Raw genomic sequence first — 13882 nt, forward strand, 5'->3', positions numbered from 1 at the left:
CAACATGTGGCCTCAAGCCAAGCCCTGCTCTGAATACAGAACTGGTGGTTTCCTTACAGGCTTTTCGACAGGCTCACCAAGAGCAGTGGCTGGGCAGTTCACAAGCACGTTTATTGTCAAACATCCTCACTTTCCAAACTGGAAGCTAAGAAACAGGGAAACCAGAGCTGCAACTTCTTGTTCCTCCAGCCATACGTGCACTTAGCACAACTCCTGATGGTGCTTCTTGTGGCTATGCATCATCAGCACTTCCACAGCTCACATCCCAGGTTCATATCTTGGAAAAAAATCACTGTATGAGGAATAGACTATTTGGAGTCTCCTGCAACAAGCTTGAAAGGGACTTGCTGAATGCACACTGGGCTGCTGAGAGCAGACAAGAGTGAAGCAAGTTCTCCAGTGTGCTATTATTCACTGCTCCATTCTGCCTTCTAACTTCTGCCACAAGTGAGCAAAGGTCCTACAGAAACCACTTCCTTCCCTTCCCAGCCCACACTCAGCCATATCAGAAGGGGCTTGTGCACACAGATCAGACACTAAGCCTGATGTGTGCTACACTTGGGAAGGTACCTTAGCCACTTCAGCAGTCCTCCTCCCTGGGACATGGAGCAGACAATATCTTCTACAACAATTTAGAACTTGGACAAATTCAGGTAGATCCTCACAGGTCAGCAGAAAGTATAATCTTTGCCTTCACTAAGGCATATGTCCCGTCTGTAACTCATGATGCAAGGGAGTTTGAGGTTCTTGTAGATGGATTCTTGACTTTTTTTTTTTTTTAATGCATTGACCAAACCATGTATTTCATGGCCTGGTGAGGAGAAATATCAGGTGACTTCACCATGGCACCTCCAGTGCTTCCCCATGAACATGGAAGAGCATGACACAGAATGAGGACAGCAAAATACAGACACTTCCTCACACTAATGTCAGGTATGCATTGTCCCCCAGGCCTCTCCCAAGTGGGAAGGACAATCTCCCGACACAGTCATCATAAACAGATCATTCAAAGCAAAATGGGTTACTGACATAGGACAAAGCATTCGCTTCATCCATCCTCTGCCAACACCTTAATATCTCTGCTAACAAAATTTTTGCTGTCCATTATTCAAGGGTATTACAAAGCAGGGTAAGGTCTGACACCGCAGAAAGCTCCATGTGGTCTCCCAGCAGGCTCCATGAGTCTCACTGCATGGTCAGGGACTCAGTCTGTGCCATGGCCACACCAGAACCTGGCAGAGAGATCTCAGTGGTTCACAGAAAGAGAATAAAGACACGGGACACAATTTTCAACTCTACCTGGAAAACTTAGGATCCTAAGCCTCATCTTCTTTCAAACAGTCACAAACTCCAAAACATCTATTCTGCTTCCTGAAAACAGGATTAGAAAAGTGTGCACATTACCCCAACGTACAGATGGTGGGAACCATATAATGTACAGATGGTAGGACCCATGTAGGTCATCTGACGTGCCCAGATCTCGCAGCCTTACAGCAGCAGACTCAGGAAACGATCCAAGGACCCAGCATGCCAGCCCTTTGCCCTGTACCATGCTTCTTCCCACACATAACATTACCCTTTTGAGGAAGGTGGTCATTTCCAGAAATAGCCTTAGCAATGCCCTCTGCAGTGCAGCAGTCTGTTTGGGGAGCATGTACTTCTCTGCAACACACACCTTCTTTCCTAAAGAAACTGCCTTCAGATGCACTGGGGAAAATGAGGCTTTTTGAGTAAACACCACCTGACTGAAACACACTTTGTTTGAAAAGAAACTGATGGCATTTGTATGGCTCTGGGCCAGGCCAGACTTTCTTCACTTCTATTTAGACTTATTAGTTATCTCTCATGTTACAGCTATACTGCTGCAACACTGTGTCTGGAGATGAAGGCAGAGGAAATACACTGAAAACCATGAAAATACATCAGCACTACTGTTAGCTACACACTGTACTAGGGAAACTGAGGCACGAAGACTTACACAGACTGTAAGAAAAGCAGGAAGAGAATCCAAATGCCTGATGTCTGGGGTTGTATTCTGTCAACAGGGACATGCACCTAGGAGATCCATGAAAAAGGAAGGCTGAGGAAAATGGAAGAGCCCAAATTTCTCCTGTTCTCACAGTTCTGGCTCACGAGTAGCAGTAACTAATATGAAGGCAGTGAGGTGGCTACTTCCCACAGTTCCCAGATGGCCAAGCTACTTGTGAAGCAGTTCATGAATTGCTGCAGTTTGCAGCCTGTTAGAGGCAAACCAGAACTGGAGCCATGTTACCTTACCATGCCTACACATTCCTTACGGCTGCCCGAGCACCTGGACAATGACCACTGGAGTAACAGTCCCAACAGCAATTCTAATGTCCTCTGTCCCTTCCCAAAACTTCTCCCTTATTGATGGTGTAACAGACAGAAGGAGACAAATGAGAAGCCTTCAGAAAACAATCAACTATTTTATGCAGAGGAACTTTAATCAAAACTGAGGCAAAAGAACTGCTCTCAGTCCACATGTCTGCTCGTCATAGAGCAAGCAGCAAAGCATAAACAAGTAATTAAAACGATGTTGGAAATCATCTAGGCTACTTCAAACTGGATTCATAAAGCAATAGAACTGAAGTGAAATCACTTTTATATCACAGAATGAAAAGAATGAAAGTACAGTAGGGAGCACAGAAAAGGGAGATGGGAATATATCCAGCAGGATGGAAAAAGCAGGCCTGTTCCCTCTGAGCCGATCAACAAGGCAGTGTCTCATAGAGAAGAGATCCAGGCAAAGGCCAGCCAAGTGCACAGCCCCAGAGAACCATAACCTCTGATCAAGAGAGCCCAAAATAAGTCAACAAAAACAAATCCTATCTTTGTTGGTTCAAAGGAGGTAGGGAGTAGAAGCCAACACTCTCAAGAGGAGAACAAATAGCAGCCAGTCTTTGAATTCGGGCAGAAGTTTGTTAGGGGGGATCAGGAGATGATGAACAGCAGGAACTCCAACAAGCAAGACAATTAACTCAGCAGCAGGACATTGACTGGTCTGTTTGGGTCAGAAAGAGAAATGGATTTGAAAGCTCAATCAGGAGGGAGAAAGGAAAGTCAGTCTTACCTACAAACAGGGGAGCAGATGGAAACAACACTACAGGTGACAACCAATTCACTGCCTAGCAAAGGACCAGGTCAGGTTAAACAAAACCATGAAGGATAAATCCCTGCATGTGTTATGGATGAGGCATTACACAGAGAAGATATAAAAAGAGTACAAATGCAGCAAGAGGGGAAAAACCCAAAACACCTGACAGGAATACTAATTAAACCAGAGAATTGCCAGTACACTGAACATAATGGGAAGAGAAAATGAGAGGAACAGATTTGGCCCAAATATCCTTCCTACCACCTCAAATTTCTCTAGGAGCTGAGGCTAACAACCTTCGCATTTCAAAAGACCTTATGAGCCAAAATCTGAAGTTCCTTGTCATCACAGGAGCGCTGTGATCAGTGATGGAAATCAGCCCACGGCAGCTGCTGCACCTGGGCACAGTGCTGCAATACCAACAGCATGAGCCCTGACTAACAGTCCCACTGCTGCAAAACAGCACACTCCTGTAAGGATTCCCCCAGGTCTGGGAGGACAAAGGGACCATGAGTCCTCAGCCACAGACAGTGTCACTTCAGAGCAGAGAGCTGCTGCAGCAGTGTATTACAGCTGAGCTGCAGGTAACACCAAGAGCTGGGCCTACTTCGAGTTTACACAAAGGCCTCTTTGCACAACTTGAGTAGTCTAAAAAGACCACAAATGACATTCTACACCTACTAAAGGTATCGAAGTATAAATTCAGCCCAGAATCATGAGTTTAGCACAGACTCCCTGCCACACAGATCTCCCAGTGCATGGCTGTATTACTAACACACAAAGGAAAACAGGAACTGCAGCTCTGCAGGATCATCTCCCTTGGAGGGCTGTAAAATAAACAGGGTGACAAAGAGGAACACAGTGGGTTCCCCCATGGAAACTGGTACGTCAGCTCTAGCACTCTGGGAGGCCTCATTCCTCACCAGGGAGTGGGGTTTATGCTTCTCATGCCATTTGCAGGGTTCACCCTCACTTTATGCGTTTTCCCTGATAACCTGCCAATTGTACTGCAAAGCCAAGCATCACTGAGAAGACACTGCATACAAAAGCTCACCTCCATGGGGTATTTTTTTTATTTCCCAAATTGTGGCATGATCTCAGTTTCTGATATAGAACAGTAGAGACAAGGAGAGGCACAGTGTAGTGCCAGCAGGTTCAGAAACCCCAGCATCACCAGGGCTTGCTTGTCTACACCTGCAGATTGCACTGGGGCAAATTACAACTAACGGGCAGATGGGATGTGCTGAGGCCAAACAGAGTTATCCAAGAACAATCCTACCTGCCAGCCTGCTCTGACCACCTGTATGCCAATACCAACCTGCCAAGATGGTGGGATTTGAACATGGGATGATTTGGCTCTCGTGCACATACCAGCAATCCAGTTTCCCAGTCTAACACTTATAACTGTCATTATGTTTTCCCAAAAAGAAGTCATGCACATATCTAACTATACTCAACACTGCTGGCCAGTCCCCCTCAACACCTCTAACAGAGGAACAATCCTTAACAGTTCAGACTTGTTCAGTTTTTTTCTCCTGAAAAATTAACCAGCATGCTCATGTATACTCTCTACAAGGGAGGCAAGACCCTGTCTCCAAGAATTTCTAGAGAAAATTTCAACAGCTGCATGATTCCAGATCAGTACTGTACATTATGTAATGTAATGTACATTAAGTAATGACACTGTACATTATCAAAGTGAAGCATAACTCAAAACACAGCACAGCAACTCTCATCCATTCTCTGTTTTACACGTGTGGATTTGTACTCTATGAAGCAAAGCCAAGTCCTGAGCCATGAATAGAGCTCCCTGGCACTACAAGGCTTGAGGCAGAAAGCAGCCTCTCTCTCCACCATATTACACAAGGGCCAGATTCTAACCCACCTACACACAGCCAGTCAAAACTCAGCTCCCACTAGCTGTGGAGTAAGGTGTGATCCAGTTCGAGATGATTAAAAAAATCCCCTAAACCAAACAACTCACAAGCAAATAAACAATCAGAAACACGTAACAACTGATAGAGCCTAGGAGGCAGTAAAGCTGTCAACAAAAAGTCTCAGAGACCAGTTCTCTGGGATGTGAAGAAAGGGGTAGGGGCTTTGTGCAGGAAATTAGACCAAGACAAGCTGACACAGCATTTTGCTCTTTCTAGAATTTCTTACACGAGACAGGCAAACCACTCAGCCACCTGGACACCCTCTCCCCCAGTAAAATCATAATTACAGCACTGTCCTAACTCCAGAGGCTGTAGGAAGGACTGAAAATTGCCAGGTACTCAGTCAGCAGCACAATGAGGGGGCAGGGGGAGGAGGGAGGGAACCTCCTTTGACAGAAGAAATATAATACATTAAAACTGTGCAGTGTTCAACAACCCCCCCACTCCTCCCCTGCACAGCGAGGTACAGCTGCACAGCACTGCTGTTGTGGTAAATCAGGCTTTCTTGTGCACCAGACAGCCAAGGCTGACTTGCAGCTACACATGCCACATCCTTTCAGCTTCTGTGAACCTGTGCTTCAGTTTGTGAACCTGTGCTGCATGAAGCCACTGCCTTAAGGCACACGAGGTACCTAATGCACACCCACCCACCTGCCCCCCACTCCTTGTGCAGGGACACTCCGAGCAAATTAAGGTTAAAGCCGAGAACACCTGAGGGTTTCAATGGTGCAGCCCCCACATCTGCCCTCAAAAGACAGTTTCAAAGGATATGAGAGTGGAGGGCAACAGAGAAGGTTCAGCACAAAGGCAAGAGAGGAGATCTAGAAGCACACGGAGGGAGTTTCCAAGGGGGCAGAGGACAGTGCAACGACAGAGAACATGAGGAGCTGCATCAGCAGAACACCCAGAAGGGTAAAGCAACCCAGGCACCCAGATTTTCAAGACACCATGTCCAAACTGCCTCACCATACTCATTACAGCTGCTGACTCCAAGCTCTGCAGGCAACCTGCTACCAGACTGTAGATGTCTGAAAGGCCCTTGGGAAGTGGCCTCAGACACAAGGGAGGATAATGGAAAGAGAGGAAAATGAAGGGAAAAAGAAACTGGACAGAGATCAAACCCTCCTCCATGGAACTGAGCAATAGATTCTTTGAGTGCCCTTAACAACATGGACCTCCTGGGAGAGCTGAGGGCTCCTAGTGCTGCTGGGAGGGTGCTTGGCATTTCCCCAGGATCAGACCAAAAAATAACAGGCTTTTCTACATGTCTGAGAGCCTAAATAAAAACAAAACACAAATGACGACCTAATATTGTAACACAACTTTAGATTTCATTATAAATCTTAACTTCATTAAACTGGTGGTATTTTTTAAAAAAAAAGTCATTTAGCATCCCTGCTGTTTATTTTATTTCCTGCTGACACAATGATTTAAACTGATTAAAAAGTCCTCTCAATTATTTTCCAAAATGTATAAATATCAAACCAGGCTAATCCTAACTAACTATAATGACCTTTTCAAATAATTGGGTCTATTAGAGCAGTTTCCAGTGACATTGAATTCAAGTTAATGTACCCACAGAACGGTACTCCCAGCACACTTAACTTCTCTAGCAAGTTTTAAGAACTCAGCTTCAGTCCCAGAAACATCTTCAGAAGAAAATGACATTAAGTAAGTGACACTACATGCTGTAACAAATCTCTGCTTATTTTTCATTCCATTCCAAAAAACAGAAGAATCTTTTGTCAAGAGCAAATTAAAAAAGAGGCAAAATTAAATTCTAATTTAATATGGGTTGGCTAATTGATTTTCTTGCTTTTTTTGCTTTCAGCTATGTGTTAAGAAGGTTTTTTTTCTTTTTAAGAAAAGTTTCCCTTGTTATTATGAATGCCAAGTCATAATGACTCTGGTTCTCCACATATTTTCTGCAGGTGGGTAATTTTCCATACCTAAACATCCCTGACTAAAGCAAAACTGTATTTTTAAATATATGCAGGTTTTAAGTCATAGTATTTAACACCAGGACTTTCAAATGCCCATGCAAAACACTACACACACATGTAGATAACAAGGATTGCAGAGGGGAACTCTTCTGCAGCAATCTCCACGCTGTTGGTTGTACAACTGCGACAAGCAAAGGAAAAGAGAACCTGAGCCACAACATCCTTCTTTAAAAATGCAGCATGTGAATTAGAAATCATGAAGCAATGTTTTCCCCTCTTATCTGCACACCCATGTTTGGGGTGGAAAAGAACTATTCTGCTGAAACTGGGAGACCATCATAGTTCTGTAAGAACAAGATTTGCTCCACCACTGCCATCCAGAGCTGGGCTGCCCCTTCCTCAGAACTTTCTGGGTGTTTGTGCCATGACAGCACAGAGCCTGTTGGGAGGAAATGGCTGTTCTGTCTGGGCTGCAAATGCTGAAGGGAAATACTTGGATTTAAACTATGAATCAAAAGAGCATCTAGGCTCTGTAAATACCCTGCACCACAAAATCATGGATTATTTGGTTCAATAAAGACCAGCAACAACGTACACGTGTCTATTTGTAAAATGTATAAATAATTAAAAAAAAAAAAGAAACCAACAGTGCTTTGCCAAGGTTGCTTGAGCAACATTTTTACAGGAGGCTGTTAACTGACAAGATCTGCATGAGATCTAAATGCATAATTTCTCTACACTAATTAAACATTTTGAGACAAAAGCAATCCAAGAAAATCTCTTGTCCACACATGAAATGTAAGTTTTGTTCCTCATCAAGGACTTGATATTTAATTCAAAGTCCATTTCAACTTCACCAGGCAGAACTTACTGAATTGCCCCTTTGATTTTAACAGGAAGGGATGATACAGAGCCTTCCTTAAGCAAGGCTGATGCTATACTCAGCATCACACAAAAGACACTGCAGTGAATTTGGAGGCACCCTAAACTTCACAGTTGTCACTTTCCAGCACTTCAGCCATCTGGAAGGCCTGCCATCTCCTGCAGCACATGCAAGCTGCTACGACTTGTGCTATAAGAAACTTCTATTTCCAACTGTGCATGTAAGGTCTGAGCTCCCCAAAAGACCCATTCTGGTCTCTGCCTGGAGCAGACCTGACGCTGGTCACTCCCTGAGGCTGAAACAAGCACGGGAGGCAACACTCTGGATAACACATTCACTCCAAAGATTCAATCTGGCCTCAGTATTGCTTGTATAAAGAAGGTTTTAAATAAGACTAGAAAGTATCTTTTCTGCTTCTCTGTAGCCTTTCCCCCCACATCAACACATTCAGCCTGTCAGGCTTGAGGGCCCCACGGGCTGGTGTCAGCACAGAGCTGCCCCAAGAGACCTGTGCCTGGGGCTCTGTGTTGGCAGGGCCTGCTGAGCACCCCGGCCCCAGGGACAGGGAGTGCTCTGCATCCCTCTCCAGCCTACACGCTGCTGGATTCAGTGCTAAGGAGTTCCTGAGGGGGATGTGCTTCCAGTCCTCCTCTGGAGAAGGACAGGTTGCCATGACAAAGGCCTTTGAGACAAAGAGGTGTGGGATGGAAAAATAGTATGTGGGAAACCTAGAGGGAAAAATGCAGACCTCAATTCAGCATTTGCCACCATTTTCCAACATAAAGTCACAGGATTGGGGACTTTGGTTCATGATAAACAGTAAAGGGCTACAACTACATTGAAGCCAGGAGAGGCTGGATGAAGTAGGGAAGCAAATATAAACATTCAGCATACAAAGAGCTCAAGATATGCTGATCCTGATAAAGAAAACTTCCCCACAGCAAGGTGTCCTAACATCACTTCAAACAACCTTTATTATCAAATGCTGTCGAAGCAGAATCACTGCAAGCAAAGGCACCTTTCCCTTAGGCCTTTACAGGTCCTTCCCAATGGCCTTAAGAAAGCTTTAATCACCTGAGCCACCTGCCACCATTTTATGGATTGCACAGGCCTTGCTGCAGCAAAAGCAAGCTTGCAAATGCCTTTTCAAAAGCATACTTTATGTTTCTAAAGTTTCTCTATCCCAGAAGGTCTCAACAAGGTCTAAACAATTCTAGAGAAGGGAGCAAACAAAAGTAAAAAGAATGAGAGGGGAGAGGCAGACCCAACCAAAGCACCAAGTGGTAATCTTAATCCTGTTGTTTCTTCTAGATTTAAAAAACACAGAGCTCTACAATTACCAAGCTATCAAAAGCTGGGAAATCCCACTGCCCTGAAAGGCACAGTGAAAGACAGCTTCATTTTCCTGAACTGAATTTTTAACATGTTGTACATAGCAGCCAGTCATCTCCCTCTCTCCCATTTGTTGTAGGGGATCCATTTCAAAACATTTCCTAGCTTCGAATCATGCCTGTCATTACAATCCCAAAGCACCCAGGCTGCACATACACTATCCCTTAAAAGCAGTGACTTTGTTGGAAAGACATCAGCTGCACATAATGGGAATAGCTATTGCCTTCCTCCTCCCTAGACCCTACGGACATATCCCCTTATCCCCCCTTCCCTCTGCAGCATCTGAGCCTTGGCACAGTGTCAGCTGGCAGTGCCACTTCAGACACAGCTCCCCTGTGTCCCCTCTGCTCTCAGCACTATGGATCCAGAATGGATGCTGTACTTGTCCCAGCTCTGAATCCTCCTGTGTTCAGACTCTTCCCATTTTCCCCAGAGAGTAAGTTTCTCTCCAGTGCCTCCAGCTTTCTTCTCCAGCTTCCTCCTCCCTGCCAGCCTTGCCCCCCGTGCTGTCCTGCCCACCTCATACCTATTGGCCAGACTTGCAATGCCACCACTGCCGCTGTGTTTCCTTGCCCGGCTCAGCCTCCGCGTGGGCTTTGGGTCTTGTAGTCCAGGGCTTGGAACTGAGGGGAAGGTCGAGGCATAGCCATGTTCGCACTCTGCAAGAGAATCAACAGGCAGGGCATTAAGAAAAAAAAAAAAAAAGAAAAGGAAAAGAGAAAAAACACAAACAAACAAACCCCCAAAATATCTAACAACAACAAAAACAAAGCAAACAAACAAAACTCCAAAAACATATAAACAAACAAAACGAAAAGGAAAAAAAAAGGAAGTCAGCAAGCAGGACTCAGCAATAACCCGCTGGCCTAGCTGGGGAGGACCTTAAGCACAACAGCCTAGGGAAATGACTGATGATATATTCACAGGGAAGTGGACTGAGAGGTGGAGAAAAGGGGGGAAGGCAAGTATAAAGTCTCGGCCAAACCTGCAGGAAGGACACAGCCACTCAAGCACTGAAAACATAAAAAAAACCCCATAACAGTACAGAGAGTGCCTTGTCTCCCTCCTCCTGCCCAAGCTATCTGAACCGGGCAAACCAGGTGTATTTCACTGTGGCATCCACGCCTCTGATGAGCCAGAGCCACCCACCACCAGTCTTCCTGCCCAGTGGAAAACTTTCACACCTATCTCCCCTTTTCTTTCCAGAAATCGCATCCACCTCAATCTCCCCCACTCTGCAAAAACATTCCACCTCATGCACCACCTCCAAGAGCGCCCGTCAGCCTTATCCCTCATCCAACCCTTCCCTGTTGGGTGTTTACCAGCATTCCACCAGCAAAACACTCGCTCCGATCCCTTCTCCGGGGTCACACTCCCCACTCCGTGGGGATCTGACCCCAACCCCATTCCCCTCACGGAGGGCTGTCACCCAGCACCCATCCTCCCCCCATTACCTCTCTCCCTTCGCTCCAGATACTCGGCCGCCTCCAGCAGCCGCTGGATGTTGATCATCTGGACCTGCTCCATGGCCGGGGGGCTCCGCCGCCCCGGGCCGCCCTCCGCCCCCACGCTCCCGGCTCCCCCGATGGAGACGGGGGCGGCTGCGGCGGGGAGGCGCCGGGGATCGCCGTCTCTGCCCAGTGCCCGGGCCTCGTCACACCGTGCCGGGGGGACGGCTCTCCTGGGAGGGCGAGGGGTGGCAAGGGGGAACACGCGAGGAAATGCCGGAGGAAGGACCCGCTCCGGGATGCTCCGCCAGAGGCGGCAGCGCGGCGAGCGCTATCCCTATCCCTGCCCCGTGCCCACCGCCCGCCCGGGCGCTGCCCCCGCCGCCAGCCCGGATTTACCCCCAGCCCGGGCCCTGCCGGGATCCCACCCCCCGGGCCGCTCCGGCCAGGCAGCCCCGCGGCGGGACCGGCCCCTGCGGCCGCCGCCCCGCCCGCCGCCGCGCAGCACTTTGTTTACCTCTGCCCGGCGCTCACGGCGGGCGGGGCGGAGCGGGGCGGGCTGGGAAATGCAGTTCCCGGGAGCACCCGGGCACCGGCGGAGCGTGCGGGGGCATCGACGCGCACAGGAACCACCTCCCGGGGGTGAGGGCTGTGCGCCCACCCAGACCCCGAGGGGTGGTGGGGGTGGTCTGAGGTCAGAGAGTCACAGAATGGGTCAGGAAAGGGGCCACAGTGGGGCATCTGGTCCAACCTCCCTGCTCAGGCAGGGTTATCCTACAGCACGTGGCACAGGATTGTGTCCAGATGGTTCTGAAATATCTCCAGTGTGGGAGACTCCACCACCTCTCTGGGCAACCTGTTCCAGTGCACAGTCACCTGCACAGTAAAGAAGTTCTTCCTCATATTCAGGTGGAACTTCCTGTGCAACAATTTCTGCCCATTCCCTCTTGTCCTATTGCTCAGCACAATGGAGAAGAGCCCAGCTCCATTCTCTTCACGTCCTCCCGTATGTACATGGATGAAGTCCCATTTCAATCATCTCTTCTCAAGGCTGAACAGGCCCAGCTCCCTCAGCCCTGCCTCATAAGAGAGATTCTCCAGGCCCTTGATCAACTTTGTAGCCCTTTGCTGAAGCTGCTCCAGGAGCTCCATGTCTCTCTTGTATTGAGGAGCCCAGAAATGGACACAGCACTCCAGGTGATGGCTCCGTGCCCACCCAGGCGCTGAGGAGGGGGTCGTTTGCCCTGTCCTCCCTCCCTTCCTCGCTGCCAACTTGCAGTCCCCAGTGTACCAGCAGCGCACGACTCCCAATCCATATACCCAGCTGTAAATGGTGGCTTCCTCCTGGGCCACCACCAGCTGGGGAAGCCACCAGTGGGCAGCAGCCACTGGCACATCACAGCAGCCCCCAGGCCAGAGCTTCACACTCCACCAACACACTGGGGGCAAGGCAGCAATCGCCTAGAGTGCAGGACTTCAGCAGCCACTTCATTCCTCTCTGTACAAACACCCAGGCTTTCCACACGTGGAACTGCCAATGGCAAGGATGAAGCAGAGAGGCTACAAAAGGTAAAACTGCAGCCGCAGGGTGGGAGCCTTCCACATCTCACCTGTGGAGATGTAACTACAGATAAGGTGTCAGGCTCAGGGAATTCCCACCTGGAGTGGCTGAAACAGTGTTTCTGATGGGAGGCTGAGGAGCAAGACCCATTTTTCAGTGTGAACACGGCCCTTTGAGAGCATACAGAAGCAACACCACAGACAGCAATCTCACCCTACCTGAAGCAGCACATTAACAAGTAACAGCAGTGACCATCTCAACATTTTAATGAATTTTGTCACACTTACACATGCCAGTATGATCAATCTTTTCAGCATTTTAATAATGTATTTACATCCTGATTTTCATAGAGGGACAAATCTTTGGATCACTTCTGTGACTGAATTTTACCAACTTCAACATTAGCTGAAATGGCGTTTAAAAACCTGTTAACATTTAATTGTATGATACCAGTCTCTAAAATATTTGTCTTACTCAAAAAGGACATGATCAGAGAGCATTCAAAATTAGAATCAGAACATTCATAGTAAAAATCTGAATTTCAAACTGAGAAACCCTCTAAAGGCCTGAACCTTTAGGCCATGACTGATTACATTTGCAAGCATTTCTCATCAGAATGGGAGATGGAGAAGTACCTTGAAAAAAAACCCAGAAAAGAAGAGATTCTCAATTAATGGTGTGTGCAAGGGCTTTAGGCAGAGCACAAAGTATCAGGAGACTCGTGATGAAGTTGCAAGAGTTGGTAGCATTCAACTTGAGAAGGCCTGAAAAAAGTGGATTCAGGGTAGCTAACTTTTCTTTAAACGCATTTCGCTGATTCACCATTTCTGAGGTTTCCTCAGAAAACTGCAGGCGTGCAGCTGATGGAGGTAAAAATAATACCACTATTCAGTCCTTACACAGGCCTTTTCATCTCTAAGTCTCTAGGGGTTGGTTTGTTTTGTTTCTCTTGAGATGGGATAGTTGAAGAATACAGGAAGCTGGGACACCTCCAGGGACATACCTCCATCTTCTGCTCTGTGGGAAAGCCAGTCCCAGCCCTCACTCGGACTCCCAGCCCCAGCCTCCACTCACGTACCTATACCCAGCCAGACCACAGCACGTGTAAAGACTGCTTTTTGTCTGGGGCAGAACTCGGGGAAGGAAGTACTCTCCCCACCTCTTGTTTCTACACTGGAACCTGCCCATAGAGCAGATTGTTAAAAGCACAAGGAAAATTCCAAATTTGAGCAGTCTCTGGGACTCCTTATATCATCTTGGACTGTCGAAAAGGACACAGGTGCACAGACCTCTCTGCAACAGTGAAGTTAACACAAGAGCATTTCTGGGCTCTAACTGTGCTGCCTCTAACCTGCTTTCCAAACCACAGAGACATTTGCCTCTCAGGATTAGCAATACTAAATATTTAAAAAAAACCCACAAAAACAAACCCCACAATTCCAACCCCCAAACTCATGATGAAGCCCCACAATCACTGCAAAACAGGTTGTTGCCAGCATCCACTGCCACTAGCTTTCCTAATGGCACATTCGGAGATATGTAGTGCCACTCTAGGGATTACATGGGGAAAGCCATGGCTGGAAAATGTAGGGGCAGGTTAGGA

The 13882-nt window shown here is 47.4% G+C and overlaps 1 protein-coding gene across 2 annotated transcripts in view; it reads right to left on the reverse strand.

Annotated features, from left to right (window-relative positions):
* Window positions 1-13882, reverse strand: part of MXI1 (MAX interactor 1, dimerization protein) — a 57072-nt gene that overhangs the window by 35829 nt on the left and 7361 nt on the right. Inside the window, exons 1-2 of one of the 2 annotated variants that reach the window (XM_050305483.1) lie at window positions 10725-11061; window positions 9797-9929 (exon numbers count right to left, since the gene is read on the reverse strand). In XM_050305483.1, the coding sequence (XP_050161440.1) occupies window positions 9797-9929; window positions 10725-10797 (206 nt within the window). In that variant the 5' untranslated portion in view covers window positions 10798-11061. Of the gene's footprint in view, window positions 1-9796; window positions 9930-10724; window positions 11062-13882 lie in introns of those variants that run through there. The other variant, XM_050305482.1, reaches the window with a different exon arrangement.

This window comes from Myiozetetes cayanensis, unplaced genomic scaffold, assembly GCF_022539395.1.
Source record: "Myiozetetes cayanensis isolate MyiCay16 unplaced genomic scaffold, myiCay2020 scf10, whole genome shotgun sequence".
NCBI classification, from domain to species: domain Eukaryota; kingdom Metazoa; phylum Chordata; class Aves; order Passeriformes; family Tyrannidae; genus Myiozetetes; species Myiozetetes cayanensis.